Source organism: Epinephelus moara, chromosome 21 (assembly GCF_006386435.1).
Source record: "Epinephelus moara isolate mb chromosome 21, YSFRI_EMoa_1.0, whole genome shotgun sequence".
Taxonomy (NCBI): domain Eukaryota; kingdom Metazoa; phylum Chordata; class Actinopteri; order Perciformes; family Serranidae; genus Epinephelus; species Epinephelus moara.
This window is the reverse complement of record NC_065526.1, coordinates 9253211-9270203: the sequence shown is the minus strand read 5'-3', so window position 1 is coordinate 9270203 and position 16993 is coordinate 9253211. Positions and strand designations below refer to the sequence as shown.

The 16993-nt window shown below is 39.6% G+C and overlaps 2 protein-coding genes across 2 annotated transcripts in view; both read right to left on the bottom strand.

The window, feature by feature from the left end:
- tnr (tenascin R (restrictin, janusin)) overlaps positions 1-16993 on the bottom strand; it is a 253786-nt gene that overhangs the window by 41461 nt on the left and 195332 nt on the right. The window contains exons 23-24 of the mRNA XM_050033765.1: positions 9576-9695; positions 5168-5311 (exon numbers count right to left, since the gene is read on the bottom strand). Coding sequence (XP_049889722.1) covers positions 5168-5311; positions 9576-9695 — 264 coding nt within the window. The remainder of the gene's footprint in view (positions 1-5167; positions 5312-9575; positions 9696-16993) is intronic.
- mrps14 (mitochondrial ribosomal protein S14) overlaps positions 1-16993 on the bottom strand; it is a 252315-nt gene that overhangs the window by 169319 nt on the left and 66003 nt on the right. The window lies entirely within an intron of this gene.

Sequence of the window (16993 nt, the reverse complement as noted above, 5' to 3'; positions counted from 1 at the left end):
GGCGCATGCACAGTGACAAGGCTAACTGTTAGCATTACAAGGCTATTAACGGTTATTAATGGGTTTAACAGTAGAGCTGAGGTGCTGCGGTGTTGATGTGAGTTTGTTGGGACTGTTTAACGGCTCTGTGTCAGATGTTAGCTGCCGATGCTGTGTTAGCTTGTGCTAACTGGGCAGACGTTGAACTGACAGAGAGGAGGGCAGCTCTGAATGGACCGCAAGTGACTTGTCAAGTCTGTATAAAACACACTTTATTTTGAAGTACAGTGAATTTCTGGCACAAAGCTTTTATTCTGAAGTGCCATTTTCTGTTGTAGAGTGAGTGGCTACTTGACAGAGACAGCAAACTAGCTTAAGGACATGGCCAAACACAAGACCCTAAATGTATTTAACTGTGTGGACCTTGAACTAATGACTGAGGAGAAATCTGGACCCTGTGGCTGGACCAGTTGGGAACCACTGATATAACCTATGTAACTGCATCACCAGAAAATTTTAAGTTAACTTTGAATTTATGGTCTAATAGGCCAGCTAAAGCCTGGTTGTTCAATATATGAATTTTAAATTACACTTGTTTTCCATTTTTGGCCAGTTTACATCCTTAATCTTACGGGTTTTTTTGCAGGTACTCTAGTTCTTTGATATTAATAAGAATATTACTGAAAATGCCTATACCTAATCTTGAAGTGCTTCTTAATGACTGCTTTAGGTTTTATTATATTTTAAAACAGTGTTTCCCAACTGGTGGGTCCCAGTCCAAAAGTGGGTCGTGGGTCCATTCTGAATGGAGCGCAAGTGACTCGCAAATGTGTCAAGATTGGAAAAAACACACTTTCAAGTACAGTGAATTTACGGCACAGAGCTTTTATGTTGAAGTCAAGTTTCCTGCTGTCAAGTATGTGAATAACAGACAGCTACTTCACAGAGACAGTAAAAGCGCTCCTCAGCATAGCCAAGTGCAAGTATGACGCTAAATTTATTAAACTATGTGGACCTTGAATTAATGACTAAGAAGAAGTCTGGACCCTGTGGCTGGACCAGTTGGGAACCACTGTTTTAAACTTCCCTTGCTATTATTTTAATGTGCTATAAAAGGATAGATAAAAAAAAAATTAAGCCACTGTCACTGGCTGCTCTCTTTCCCTGTAATTCTTAACTCTGTGGCTCAGTACACAGACTGAGACCGACTCAAAAAAAAAAAAGAGAGAGATGACAAAAGAAGCAGACAGAAACAGAGCAGCAGACCCGGGGAGACGGCGGCAGAGCAATAGGTGGGGTAGTTGACCAAACCAATCAATGGTCTCATCCTCTCTCATAGCCCGTTCACAATGTGACATTTTCCACTGGAGCGTAACAGACTGAGAAAACAAGCTGTGTGAGCGGAGCCGAAACAGGCTTTAAGATTTCAATTAGGAACTTTAATTAACAACACAAGAAGTTCCCTGTGAAGTTGGGGTTGACTAAGGCGCCCCCTGGTGAGACGTGTCATCATCAATCCTGCATGGGGGAAGTCTCTATTGGTGTGTGCCTGTGTGTGCACATCCAGTGAGGTACACAGATGTCTGCACAGTGTACTTTTACAGCATGAAAGTGAACTAGAAGGCTGACACTTTTAATATAAACAGTGTTATTAATACATGTTATATTTGCTCACGAAGAGTGCTTGATGAAGCTCAGGGATTATCCCTCATTGTTCCTTTGAATTGAATTTTGGGTCCTCAGTGAAATAAGGTAAAAGAGCAGTTCTGAATTGAATTATAAAGTATGAATGTTATTTTTTTTGAAGGCCCTATCCGAGGACAACATAAATAATATATATTAGAAAATAGAAATATTACCAGTGATGACTGAAAAATGCAATGCATGTTCTGCTGGGTCTGTAACACTACATGTCATTCAGTAGTTGCAGGATATATTTTAGTAATATTGGTATAATTCTGAATACAACAAACGTTGAACTCCTGTGGATGTCCCTCCTCTTGTATGGAGGGATTTGATCTACTTGTGTCTTTTCAACTCAAATCATTTTTCCTCCAGAATGGAGTGGCAAGAATAAATTTAGTCTATTTCACTCAGAAAAGGAGAGCAACAAAGTCAAGCACCCAACCGTTTGCTTGATTCAATAAGACATGATTTTCAAAACAAAATCCTTGTCCTCTTTGCTCACTCCATGGTGCTCCCTACATCACAGCGATTTCCTAAATTCTTTCATATGAGAGAGTTGAATGAGGGTAGAAATACGTGTTGTTTTTGTTCTCTGGAGAAGCTGAGGTACATGACGCACAAAGCAGAGCATCTGTTTCCAAATTAGAATCACCTTAAACTGCCAAGAACATTTGTTTATGTATGAGTTACTATGTGCACGTACAGCATTGACATGGTTGCAGGTACACCTAATTTTCCTGAGCCCCATTTATGTTTTGAAGTCTCTGCAGCCCTGCTCTCATACGTTGTCAGAGTTTGTTTCTGTTTCGAGCAGTTCGTCTCTGCTGCAGTGCAGGACAGGTAGCTCTGCTCCTCCCTGGGGGATATGAACTCCTCTGCTGACTGAATTTTTTTTTTCTGCAAGAACTCCAGAAAAAACTAAGTTTACAGAGCTGCAACTCAGCTAAACTGGAACAATTTCTTCACCCCTAACTTTGCTCTCGATGGAGCAGCCGATAAAGGTGAATATAATTGGAGAGGTGGGTCACTGAGAGTTAAAGCAGGCAAAAGTTGAACAGAGAGTTCACGCGTTTAATCCTCATGACAGCTTGTGTCTTTGACCAAGTCAGACTCTCGAGCATGGTACTGACCCCTGTGACATAATATATGACTCTGCAACGAGTGGTACATAGAGATAAAGGAAAGGCTTTTAAGTGCAACTGTGTGCAAGCTAAAATCTACCCAAGTTGTACAACCCAGAATAATAGTAGTGTCTTCCTTTGAATTTTTTTTCTGATGCAAACATGCATCCCTCTAGGGCTGGGCAATGGAAACGTTATGAATGGTGACGGACGATTTTCTAGATGAGAACATTAGAAACTTCAAACAGAGAAACAGTTGATAAGTTAATTGATCAACAACCAGTTACACCACAGACATGACATTGTTTCTACGTAATTATCGTCATCTTTTCTTATTCAAGCATTACAGGGAAGTATTAAGGTAAGTTGTGTATATGTGGTTTCGTTCAGAGGTAGGTTTTGACATGGTCATTAGAGTGAATTTGGTTAATTTACATTTTGTTAACAGGTAAGTGCAATTTTAGGTAAAGAAAGTATTAGGTTCAGTGGTAGGTTAAAAAAATTGTAACATCAGGAATGTGGACTTTTATGCAGAGAAGCTTGACGAAAAGATATTAAAAGCTGAATAAACATATTTAGATACAATGTTTGTGGCAATTAAGACCTCACAAATTTAAATTTAAGTTCATTTGCCCCCTACTGTAAGTGTGGTTCTTTGAGCGGGTGTGAACACTGTGATCACACTTGGGTACATACCAAAACAACCAGACGGAGACCTTCTTGAAGAGGTGGTCTCAGTCTGGTTACAAACAAACTCTGGTGCGGTTTGTTTGTGGTGAGAACGTGTTCCGACCTGGATCTGAACCAACTGCAGTCACATGACACATTGTTTGGGTTAAACATGAGCATGTTACAGTCCTGGAGGATTATTAATGTGCACCTCCTCCTGTACTGCCTCAATATGCACATTCAGCACATCCAATGCATCAAAACATTGTTTTCTAGTTGGAGCCGCGCCTCGTTTTCAAACTGTATGGTTTGACTAAAATGAACAATGACAGCAATATAGTCCACGATGAGCAGCGCTAAAATCAACCTGCGTAGTTGTCCCTCCATTGTGACATTAGAAAGTGTCACATTTATCTTGCAAGTGTACTCTTCTTCAACGTTTTGTTTACTTCCTGGACCAATCAAGAGCAGCTGTCCCGAGCAAGGCATTTTATCTGGTCCGCTTGTAAATGCTGCCGTGCGAACACGAACCAATTCTAGGCAATTATGCATTTTTGGTAACAAAATTAGTCCCTGATTCAGACTAAAGCAAGACAACTCTAGGTCTGAAAGCACCCAAAGCCATTTTGAGGACCTGGAGACACCTGAAATTATACGTCAGTCTTTTCTGAACAGACAGCTTTTTTACCAATGAAGTTGGATTAGAATACACCACATGCTACTGTCCTGATATCTCAAGTTGAATAGTAACAGGGCTCCTTTATTGAGAGTTTAACATGTCAGCACAGAGACTGACAGCCCAACAGTCACAACCCTAAACATAAAAAGCTGTTGTGGATAAAGCTACTTACTGTACAACTGGACACACAACATGCATGCTTAGTTATTAACTAAAGTACCACAAACTATGTTTATCACCTGAAACATCACCATCCAATAAAACATGCAGACTGCAAGTGCATCTCAAACAGCAGCAATTAGACCTGTCGTCTGGAACGAGCAGTCGCACTCTCAAATAAACACCCCCGCACCTCTGAATCTACTGCGAGGGAACTTAAAGCTTAAGGTAATCTAATCAACAGAAATAGTAACTTAATTTTGACTGTGATATTGTCACGTCTTAGGTAGTACTGCAAAAATTATTTGTTGTTGAGTCTAGGGGAAATAATTAACACTTAGATTATCACTTAGACTTGATGCCCAACAATGCACTGACTGTTTCAGTTCATCTAAGACAGAAATGAAAGGAAGTCTCTTCATGAATGAGGGTTATTATCAACTGCTATTACACGGCACGTCAATTATTATTATCACTTTCTGAGGCAGGTCATTAACTGGTTTGGTACATAAACACTAGTTATATTTTTTCTTTGTATGACATACTTCTGTTGTTTGTGCTACACTTCACTGATGCCCTGAGAGAAATGCATCTGCTGCATTTGACTCATCCTAACTACTTTAGAAGTAGTGTGTAGCCGTCGCCCTTGGTCAGGAACAAAGGCAGGAGAAACTCTACTTAACATACTTATTTTTTAGCGTGAATGAAACAGAGCACCCAGAGGAAACCCACGCAAACAGAGAACATTTACATTCCACACAGGAAGGCTCCAGTCAGGCCTGAAGGAGCGTCCTGCTGCGAGGTGACAGTGCTAACCACTGAATCATCGCACCGCCCACTATACAGGCACCAGCTGAATAAAATGAGCACATACGTGTTTGGAGGTTGGTGATGACGGTGCCGCTGGTGAGGGGTCCTTTGGTGGCGTAGAGGGCTACAGAGTAGGTGGTGCTTGGCTTCAGCTTGGACAGCTGGTGCTCCTGCTTGTTGCCCTCCACGAGGAAAGTATCAGCTGTCACTGGAAAACACAGAAGGTTTATACGTTTACCATACATCTTCAGATTTTAGTTTTGTCTGAATAGACTACATTAAATTCTAACTCTTTGAAAAATGGCTGCTAAAAATGGGGAAAAACTGACAATAAAAACTGCAAAAATGAGACATGTCTTCTGCTCTAAAGTTTGATTGAATACTCTGTAATGTACTGTATATGAAATCCAAGACTGAGAATTCATCTCTGATCTTATCTAACTGTATATTCCAAGAATCAATTTAAGGTATTTTAATGACTAATATATCCGTCAAACCAACTTAAAATGTGGTGCATACAACTAAACCACCATTCAGTTACCAGTCTGCATCTTCAGCCTCTGAACAGACTGTGAAAAATTGCTAATTAAGAAAATAACTGTGTAAAAGGAACAAGACTTAATGTAATTGCTGTGGTGTCAGTGGCTCACTGAAAGGATCTTGTTGTGTTAGACGGTTTTAATTTACAGAAATAATAATGAGAGCTGCATCCACCTGCCAATGTTCCCCTCTCTCTGGAATTTCTGGCCTTTCAGTATGTGAAATATCTGTAAACGTCACAGCAACACATTTACATGGGGCGGCAGTAGCTCAGTCCATAGGGACTTGGGTTGGGAACCGGAGGGTCGCCGGTTCAAGTCCCTGTCCGGACCAAAAATATGGAACGTGGACTGGTAGCTGGAGAGGTGCCAGCCGAGGTGCCCCTGAGCAAGGCACCGAACCCCCAAGCGCTCGGAGCGCCTGTCATGGGCAGCCCACTCTGACATCTCTCCACTTAGTGCATGTATAGGTCCAGTTTGTGCATGTGTGTGTTCGGACCTGTGTGTAATTGACAAACAGAGGGAAAAACTGAATTTCCCCTAGGGGATTAATAAAGTATATATTTAATTAATTTAAATTAAATTAAATTAAAAAAAAAACCATTCCAGTTTTATTCCTTTAAGGACAATATTCCTGCTAAGCTGCTTACATGGCTAATAAGAAAGAATATTTCACTAATATTCCAGTTTACATGCAGCTGTGCAGCATTACGCCTTGTTTCCACTCACGGATGTGACTGGTGTCCGTAGATCCGTAAATATACGGATGATGCCTCTAGTGTCCAACGCAAGGAAGTGCATTTATTTATGGATGTATAGAAACCCAATATAAAACTACCTGTAGCCGTGGGGAGAGGCTAATTTTCCATCCAGTAGTTTGGAGTATGTGCTTGGAACATTACCGGGACAAAAACAGGACCTGCCAGGTAGTTTGCAAGTTTTGTGAAATATTTAATCAAAAAGACATATGAATTTGAACGAGTCATAATGACAATCTGACTGTATATAATATATAACCATATTTTAGCAGGATAACATCACTCAGATTCACAATGTGTTAAAACTAGATAAACAAGTTCAGCAACTGAATTGAAGAAAATAGCCTGTTAGCTAGATAGCAGCATGTTAGCTAAGCTAGCACACTGTCATACTGTCTCTCCGAAATCCACAGCATAAGTTAATTTTTTTTAACAAACTTGGGGCAAATTTCAGAGGGAACTGCCCATTGGTTCGACAGCCCATTGGTTCGACATCCCATTGTTCCGACCATATTAAACTCATTGTTCCGAAGTCCGTTCCGAAATCATCATGATGCCCTGTGGTTAAGGTCTGGTTAAGTTTAGGCACAAAAACCACTTGGTTAGGGTTAGGAAAAGATCATGGTGTGGGTTAAAATGAAAAAGAAAGTGACAAACACATAAGCCGTGAGCCTGCTCCGCCTCAAGCCGGTCGCGGCGTACCATACGCCCGCCGCGAGCCGTTCAGCACCGCGGCCAGTCGGACTAATGGGATGTCGAACCAATGGGCTGTCGAACCAATGACATGGACCCATTTCAGACCAAAATATTTCAGGGGAGAAGTTTCGCAGGCACAGAGGATATCACGGAGATTCCCGTAGGAATGAATAGACTGTGGTTGCCTCGTTTCTGTACATATACGTAAGTGGAAATGAGGCGTTAACGTGCCCTAACATGTCGTTTATCACATCAAAATATGGAAAAGTGGAACGGCTTCTGTTCATCAAAATAATATTTTTTAACCCTAACTCTCACCCAGTTTTCCATAAGTGGCGGACTTGTTCAACTGTGCCAACCCATACTTGAAAAAGTCGGCATTGTGAAATTTGTGCATATCCAAAAACCTGTCGATCAAGTCTTTCATTATGTTTAAAAGTAGGTGTGTTTCTCCTTCTGGCCAGAAATGTGAGCTTTTCTTTTGCGTATGCATCTCTACCCCACAGCCTTGCAAACTGTTGGTGAGTTGGTTTGTGAACAACACATGCATAAAAAGGCACAGAGCCGAGAGTGAATGGCTCAAACTGCAATAAAAACCCAGATTAAGATGTGTTTTCTTTTCTTTCTTTTAGATATTTTTTGGGGCATTTTTTCCTTTATAGATAGGACAGCTAAGCGTGAAAGGGGGAGAGAGAGAGGGAGTGACATGCAGCTAAGGGCCACAGGCTGGAGTTGAACCCGGGCCGCTACAGCAACAGCCTTGTACATGGGGCGCCTGCTCTATCCACTAAGCCATTGATGCCCCAAGATACGTTTTCTGAATGTGGTGTAAACATGTCCAAAGAATGCTCCTAAAACCCATGAAATACCAGCATATCCCACATGTCTTAATTGGAAAATGCTCCATTCATAACATCTGAAGTAAATAAGCTGTTTGCATGACCCCTATCAAATTGAGAATATCACCTTATTTGGAATAATAGTGGAATATTAGTGTGCACGTAAATGTAGTCAGTGATGCTGGTGATGATATGAACAAACCATATTTTTTCCATGCTACACCATTAATCTATTTTATATGCGGTTTGACTGACTGATACCATGATGGTTTGGATTTTATGTGGGTGTTCCTGGTGGCCAATAAAAAATCTATTTTGTAATGCAGGACAATACTCTGTGAAATATGAGATTTATTGACCTTGAGTTAATACACTGACACTCAAGGGAATTTGTCCACGGCTTTACATTGCGCTTCTCCAAACTCTGGCTGGGGCTGCTTTCCAAATATGTGTTCAGCATATAGATACTGTCTCTGTATCTGAGATGATCTGGCTGCAGTCCAGTCAGTCAAGGTGTAACGTACACACTAACTCAGAGCTGAGTGATACAGATTCCTCCGGATAAACCCAGGCATGGCTTAGTCAGTGGGGTGATGTGCAAATGAGAGATATGCTTCTCCAGCCAGTTTAGAAAACCAGGAGAAATGAATAGTTCAAGTGTTGTTAAACATTTGCCTGGTGAGTTTAAGGAGCTTCTTTGCAAAAGCTAATGGCCGACAATGCTGGGTGATGTTTGTTTGAAAAATCAAACCCTTTGAAACTTTTTTACTCTCATGTTTCAACACTCTCGCTGTGTATGTCAAGTAGCTTTGTCTGTGGCTGGCCTACCTACTGTAACTTGGCAGTCGTCCACATGGTTCAGGGAGCCAATTATAAACTGACTCTGAGGGGCCGGGCAATATGGCTATCTTTCTCCTATCTGGATATGGCTGTCAGACGGTGAATACATGGCATGCATCAGAAACGTATGCTGCGTAAAAGCTGCAATGTTTGTGTCAAGGCTTAGCAGCTCAAGCAGGCATAATGAACTGTTCTGAAAGCAAGACAAATGGATCCATATTGCCCTGAAGGATCACAGTGATCTCACTTCTTATTGGGAAAACCTTGATGGTGCCTGACACATCACCGCACGCTGCACCTGAATGACCTAAAACAAATCTGCTCGTTATGCTCTGACTGTGCAGACTGATCTCACTGCAGTCGGTGCTTTGACTCGATAAGATTCCAATCACTTCATTGTGCAGAGAGCTGCTCTCAATAACAAGATGGTGAGTAAATATTTATGTAAGCAGTGCTTTTCATAAGTAAGGTTGCAAGGTGCTTCATGAAACAAACATGAAACATACACGATAGCATCAATAAAAAAAGCTGATCTGCAAAAACATGATCCATGGTCCTGTAATATTAACTGGTAGCCAATGTAAGCAGCACATAGCAGTGATGTGAGACAGATTATCAGCTGAATTTTTCAGTATTTGTGACTGTGCAGTGGTCATCCTAGAAATCCAGGCATCAAGAAGAAAAGGGTGTTAATGATTTTATCAAAATACTTTAATTGGTCTGATTCTTGACAGTTAATCAATCCATCTATTTATAGCCTAATAAACAGCAAATGAATGAAAGTCTCTCGGACTACTCACCCTGGTTGTGTGTGAGGGTCAGCACGTAGTTGTCGACACTGGAAACAGGTGGATTCCACCTCAGCAGGGCTCCTTGTGGAGTGATGTTGAGAGCTGTCAACTCTGACGGCATGTCCATTGCTGGGATTAAAATACAGCAAATATATAAGGCTAGTATATAGACAAAAACAGACAGGAACAGACTTCTTTCAGAGATCAGTTTTCAGGATGTTTCTGAGAAATCTTCAGTGACATCTCGCTAATGTGACAGTAGATCAACAAGTAAATCCAACCAGGCAATCTGAGTGTTCAACCAGACATTTAAAACCTGATCAAACCAGCGTGACAGCGCACCGTCCTTATCACTAAAAATGTAACTCAGAATCAAAAATCAATAGGCTGCAATACTGATACAAAATTGATTGTTCTGTTGTTAATTTAGATTTAAATCTACTTTCTTTAATGTATATAATTCATGGTGCCTCTTCTGTGAAGCAAACCGGACAGCAAACAGTTTTGTGACCGCAGTGAAAATGTTATCAGAAGGCTAAACGCAAATAAATAAAGATTAAAGCAGAATATTTCATTAGATAAAATATAATTACATCCATCTTTTTTCAATAAATTTTTACTTTCGGACTTTACAATACTCTGGAGTTATCTGTTATTGGAAATGTTTGGATTACATCAGCTGTTCCAGTGAGTCGATGACATGGCAATATGATTTAAAATTAGCATACGTGTTAAGTTCTTGGACACAGCTGCTAGATTGGAAGCGCCTCGGTCCTGCTGCATCACTGTCGTGCCAGTGATAGTAAAGCACACCATCTCGTGTAAAACTGCTTAAAGGTCTCGTCACTGCAGGGCATGTACTCAGTCAACATGTTGATTATATATTAGCCAAAATTACTATTAACAGTCTTCTTTGAAAAAGAAAATGAAAAGTTCAAAGTCTTCAAATTACAGGATATAAGAAGCTGGAAAAAGACCGTTTGGTATTTTCTGCTTGAAAAATGTTTTAAACAATTCATAAATGATCAAAATTGTTAATATTTTGTTTATGGAATAACTGATTAAGGAAATAATTGCATCAGGTTTACTAATAACTTTAATAAAAGTAAGTAAAGTTCACTGCTTTGAAAAGCTCTTAACTTGCCCTTAGCTGACAGGTGCAGGAGCATTTTTCATTCAACTAGTTCCCGCAAAAGGAAATTGTTTTAAAATGTCTGAGGAAAACACATTTGTGTGGAAAGCATCATTTTCTGCCATTTCTACCATTAATTTGTACACGAACTATGTGGCTGTGTCATAGTTGCTTTCATATGCAAAGAGGCTGTCAGTACATCCTGGTACAACTGCAAACCAAGATAAAATATCAATTACAAATAATTTTGAATTTTAAATGGGTAACCATTGCTCAATCTGCACCTTAGTTGTAATTATAGAACCCCAGACACAGAGGAGCTTTGCATTCATACTGATTAATAATGACTCTCTTTGCCATTTTGATCACTGTTTCCACAATTCATACGAACATCAAAGAGAAATTATGCAGTCAAAAAGGCTGTAGAAAGTCTCAGTTATTCTCCTGAGCCTACCGTTTCCCCACCTTCTTCCTAATTTCATTCTCAGACTGCTGGACATGCCAAAATTGAGTCTGAATTTAATTATACCTTTAACCTCAGTGTTTCAACCTCAATTTCTCCTCAGGCGTGTTATTTCAGCGCGGTAGAGAGCGTGGCAGGAGAACACAGAACACTGCATGTGCTCCAACGCTCTGCCCAGATGAGGTAATTAATATTGCCCTGCCCTCATCAGAATACAAAAAAAAGAATTGTGCTCATTAGTGCAATGAAGTGAGTTTGAGTCTTTATCTCTACGATAGATGAACAAACCTGATTAAAATCATTACTTTAATTGCAAAAAGGTTTAAGTGAATTTAATGGAGGCTTGCCAAGTCAATTAGATTGGCAATGGAGATGGAGTGGGGATGGCCAATGAAGAAAAAAATAAACAGGTCATCCACCTTCATCAGTCCCAGTGATAATCCAATCATCACTCTCCATCTCCTGATTACACCGATGAATCGCAGGCTTGAGCCAACTACATCACGCTTCGCACTTGGATCTGTATCTGAAAGTCAAGCCCTGGTGCTTAAGATTCAGGACAGGAGAAAAGGTTTGGAAACAAAGGGACAAAAGGCTGCTCTTGGACTAAAGTATGGGGCTGCGGTGCAGTTACTTGCTGATGGGAAGCTCAGTTAGACCTTGAGTGTCAGCTGCCAAAATGCACTGCATTTACATGCTGTATTGCCAAAATATATTCAGGAATACAGGCGAGCCTGGGTACTGAGATAATGATCCCAGTGACACATGACAGCACTGACTGAACAGGCAAGTCCAAGTGTCAATAACACAATACAGCATGCACAAACACTGCCATAATCCTTCCACACTGTTAGAAAATCTGTAACAGTCAACATGAGGACAAAATAAATGAACTGTTCTGCTGTGCTTCTAATTGCAGTGTTTGCCAGTGTTGTCTTTGATGGGGTCAAATGGGCCAAGTCGTGCTTTTCTGTGGGGTCACTATATTAAAATGACATGAAAACTTGTATCAGACACAATTATTTGGACATATAACTTTGCTTCATGTTTAATTGCTCAAAACAAAAGAGACAATTGAAGCTGATGGTATCAGATATCATCAGGGGGGAAAGTAGACAGTTTGGTGGTCTGTACCACTAAAAGATTCAGAGCCTGTACGTAGTACCAGAGTGAGTGGACAGCAGCTGCCTCCCTACACCAGTTCGGCAAAGTTGGAAAGATATTCACAGATTCAAACTCCCAGGATCAATAACTCATAAGAGAAATATTGTTAAAACACAAACAACGCCTCTTTACACATGTAGTATGGTAGACAACGAGCCACAACTTAATTTTCATCAAAACAAGCCGTCCTCCGAGCTGGACAAATTACACTGCTCTCTTTGTGCAGCCAGCTGTGAAATGAGTGTGAAGGGACTGAAAAGAGATACTAAGAAAATATCTAATAACTTCAATCTTAGTTTGGAAAATTGTGTTTTTGCATAGTTTGGTTAAATTTTATTAGGAAAAATATTCAGTAACATTCAATTTTATACAGGGTCCAAAAACACATCAATGTTCTCCTGTTTGTTGTAATGCAGTATTTATTTTTGCACAGTTTCTGGTGAATTTTTATTGGAAAAAAGACTCTCACTCTTGGAGAATACTTTTTTTATACATCAAATGTTCTTAAAGATCAAAGACAGATTTGTTAAAACTAAAGTTAAAACTGTTAAAGTGTTGTTGGTGAATTTAGTTGTAATTTTCTTTTGGTTTAAAACAAAAATGATTTCGAAAGTTTTGACAATATTCACAAATTACTCTGTGGCACTGACATTATTTAAATAAATCAGGTGCTATACACCTTGTCAACTGTGTCTAATTTCTTTTTGACACAATACAGGCTTTCAAAAAAAAAAAAAAAACCCAAAAAAAACCTAAATATGTGTATTCAGGGATGCATGACACTGGGTGCAGCAGGAGAACAATATGAAGTGATGAAGGTTGGGTTAGTTGTACCAGCAAGAACTGCAATGTACTTTCACCCCTGGATGTCATCTGACTGATTATGTTGAGAGATCCCAGTCTCATCTTTGGCTGCTGAGCTAACGTTAGCTAATGCTAGCATCACAGATTGACAGAACAATCTGCTGCTCACCTTTCAATTTGAAAGTATAACTGAGTGATTCATACTATAATTCCTGCTAGCTTTAGTTGCCAGTCAGTACTGCACTGCTAACCAGCTACAATGCACCGAGCTAGATTATGACAAGCAGTCAGCTAACGAAAGACTGCTTATGGACTGATGGACTCGCCACACTGATGGTCCTTATGTATACCAAAAACCATCGATTTTGCATAACATCCCCTGCAGTCGTATTATGGGATGCCATTTTTGCTGAAACGTAGCTAGTTTGCAAAACAAACAACTACAACAAGGCAGTTCTGTTTTCATTGTCGCCAACTACATCACTGTCATGTCAAATGATGTCACTGGATGCAGGAAGAACAGCAGATATGTCAAGACAGCTTTCTCAATCAATACAACACGCACTGAGGAATTTATTGCTTCAATCAATCAAGTACATTTACCATAAACACTGATTTGACATCCACAGAAAAGATGGTGAATTTTCCCTTTAAATAACAGTCAGGTTCTCTGAAGGTAAATTTAGGTCATGTTTGTTGGTGTGCTCTTAAACCTCTGAAAAAACTTTCATGAAAAATGTTTCAAACTAAATATTTGTGCTTTGCTGAATATGCTATTTTTTAGAAACCCCTCAGCTGTGACAGGTGGCCATGAGGTCAGTCTGCTGTGTGCTGTACTCTGTGACCATTATGTAGACCAGACTGCAGCAGACAGTACAGTTAGTGAGACATACTGGGCCATTTCACTCCCCAGTCTATCTCTGCATCCCCTCTCATTACCGTGGAAGCTGCGCTGACTCAGTGTACAAAAAAAAAAAGCAGGTTATCGGTGTGAGTGTGTTCTCCACATTTGCCCCACAGCTACACTGGATGTGTCTGTGACACAATACTAATACTCATGCAGGGCAGCCACAGCTATGCAAACATTGTGCCTGCTGCTTTTATGCTGCAAGTGAGCTGTGCTGGACTGTCAATGCTGAGTTTAGATTGGGAATGTACTGTGTGTGTGTGTGTATAGGTAAAAATGTTTGCATGCAAACATTTGTTTGAAAAATGAGACATGACCAATCATTACACCCAATCAGTTATTGGTGTTGTCCTATTTAGCACCTCAAAGGTTCATTAAGTAAATGGTCTTTATGTAGATTCACAGGAAGTAGTCTAACATAACAGTCTTACTCTTAAATGGGCAACAGACTGCACTTGTATAACGCCGTCTAGTCTTTCCAGCACTCAAAGCGCTTTTACACTACATGTCACATTCACCCATTCACACACTGGTGGCCGAGGCTACCATACATGGTGCCACCTGCTACTCAGTAACCATTCACACACCCATGGAACAATCAGGAGCAATTTGGGGTTCAGCATCTTGCCCAAGGATACTTCCAGTAAACTTATCATAAAACTTCAATTAGTAGTAGTAGTAGTAGTAGTATTTGCTTAAATCACTGAAATCAACAGGCCTATATTTGGGACAGGCCTTTAATTCCTTTCAGCCAAAACTGTTTCTCAGCAAAGATCAGGATATATAGTCAAATTATTTATCTAAACTACTATGACTATAACTTGTTTAAAAATTAGGCTTCAGATAATATATCAATTATGAATCATTCATTTGATCTAGCTCTGACAACATTCAAAGATTGCAGTACCCGGCATACCGACACAACACCATTTTATCCTGTCAAAACAATACTTCCAACTTGGATTCATTTTTATTAAAAAAACCTTTTGATTCTTTTGATCTGATGACCCTTAAGGATTAAAAGAATATGAATAATGTACAGGATAATCGAGGAATGGACACATAATTTGAGGTAGCCAACAACGCGGTTTTATACATCCCAAGAACTTCTATTAAGAAATGAACTGCTTGGCAACCAGACCAGGCCTCTAATTGAGACAGGCCTTTGCTTGTCAAAATGTGTGGGCACACCGGGCTGGTAAAAGGAACTGGGCGTTTAACTGGGACGAGGCTTTAAATTAAAGTTTTATGGTGAGTTAACTTGCTTTCTCTGAGCATGCTGGAGCTACATAACTTTGGATTATCCTAATCCTTTCAATGATGAAAGAAGTACTCAGATCTTTTACCACTTTTTATTTCAATACTGTTACTAGACAATAACGATACGATACAATGTTACGATAAATTATTTTATTGCAAATCGTGATAAAAAACACAATAAGTTGAATATGGTGAATTTCTATTATTGGGACAATCATTAATATCGCGTCCAGCAGCACCCCAAGAGACTCTGCATATACAGGCTGCATATACACCAACCTCATTAAATGCAAAAGATCCCAATTGAGCATCGGCATATTTCATATTCAGAGATATGACGCCATCAGATCATTGAGAAGCCTGACTTTTGAAGATTGTTTGTTTTTCACTAAAAAGGATGTTCACTAAAACAAGATGTTTATTCCGTCTGTGATGCAATAAAAATATTTGTTTCCTGACAAACTGTAAGGTGAAGTGATTCCAGTATGTTTTGATGCCATTTTTAAGACTTTCAAGCACATTTTGATGATTACCAGGATTATACTGTGAATCGCAAGTATTTTGGACAGGATATTTGTGACATGAAATTTTCATATCCTCCCATGTCAAGATACAAATAGAAGTCCTGCTTTCAAAATGTCACCTAAGTAAAAGTACAAAAGTACTGGAATTAAAATGTACTCAAAGTACCAAAAGTATAAGGACTCACTATACAGAGTGTCCAATTTTAGATAACATTTCGTAATGTTACTGGATTATACCTATTGGTGGATTAATATGTGAATGTTCAGTACCGGCTATTTTCGTTAAGTGTCACAGCAAAATAATAGACCACTTAGCTTAAATGACCACTGTTGCACCTTTAATTGATCATAATGGAAGTGGTCTTTTGCGGCACTTAGACATGTCAAGCTGAGACTGTGACAAGTGTAACAGCACAGTGCAAGCCAAAAAACTGCAGGTGGCTAAACACCAAAGAGAAGTCCAGCCGAACAAGATGTGCTGATTTCTGACAAGAAGAAAATGGTTTCAAAGATGAAAACCATGCACTCTATTTTTTTGACTGTAGGTATGCATATATTATTCTTCCCTCTTATTCTCAGTCTCCCATTTGCATATATTTGTTTGCCAGTCCCTCTGCCTGGCAACATGTCCTCGTGTTAACCCATGTATTTCTTTTAATTTATACTTTATCTGTGATGGCTCCTGGAAATTTTATCTTTTTATGATTCAGTGTTAATTGTAATTTTGTGGCATATCTTAACAAAGCATCCATTTAAAATAGAAGTCTCCCTCATCTATCTTTTCTTGAAATAGCTGGTAAAGAATCAGACGAGCAGGGAGGACTTTAATGGTCTGTCTCCGAACTAAAGTTTTAGGACAAGTGATACTTTACCAGGGGTTCTGACACATTGCTAATGAGCACCATTATTAGCCCTCCATTAAACGGACCTTCACATAGTCCATTTAGTGTCAACCCTAAATTCCTTTTAGATTAGTAGCACCTGCTGTGTTAGCTAAATGAAATATGGCTCCCTGCTTTTTCATCCCCTTTGACAATAATTGATTATGGAAGTGAAGTAAGTAGCAATTGCAGCGTTATTCAAGTCATTACATACTTGGCCAGGCAATGCTGGATTACTCTTCCAAATCCCCTGTTAATGTATTGTTGTTGAAAGCGGCATTAAAAAGTCCCT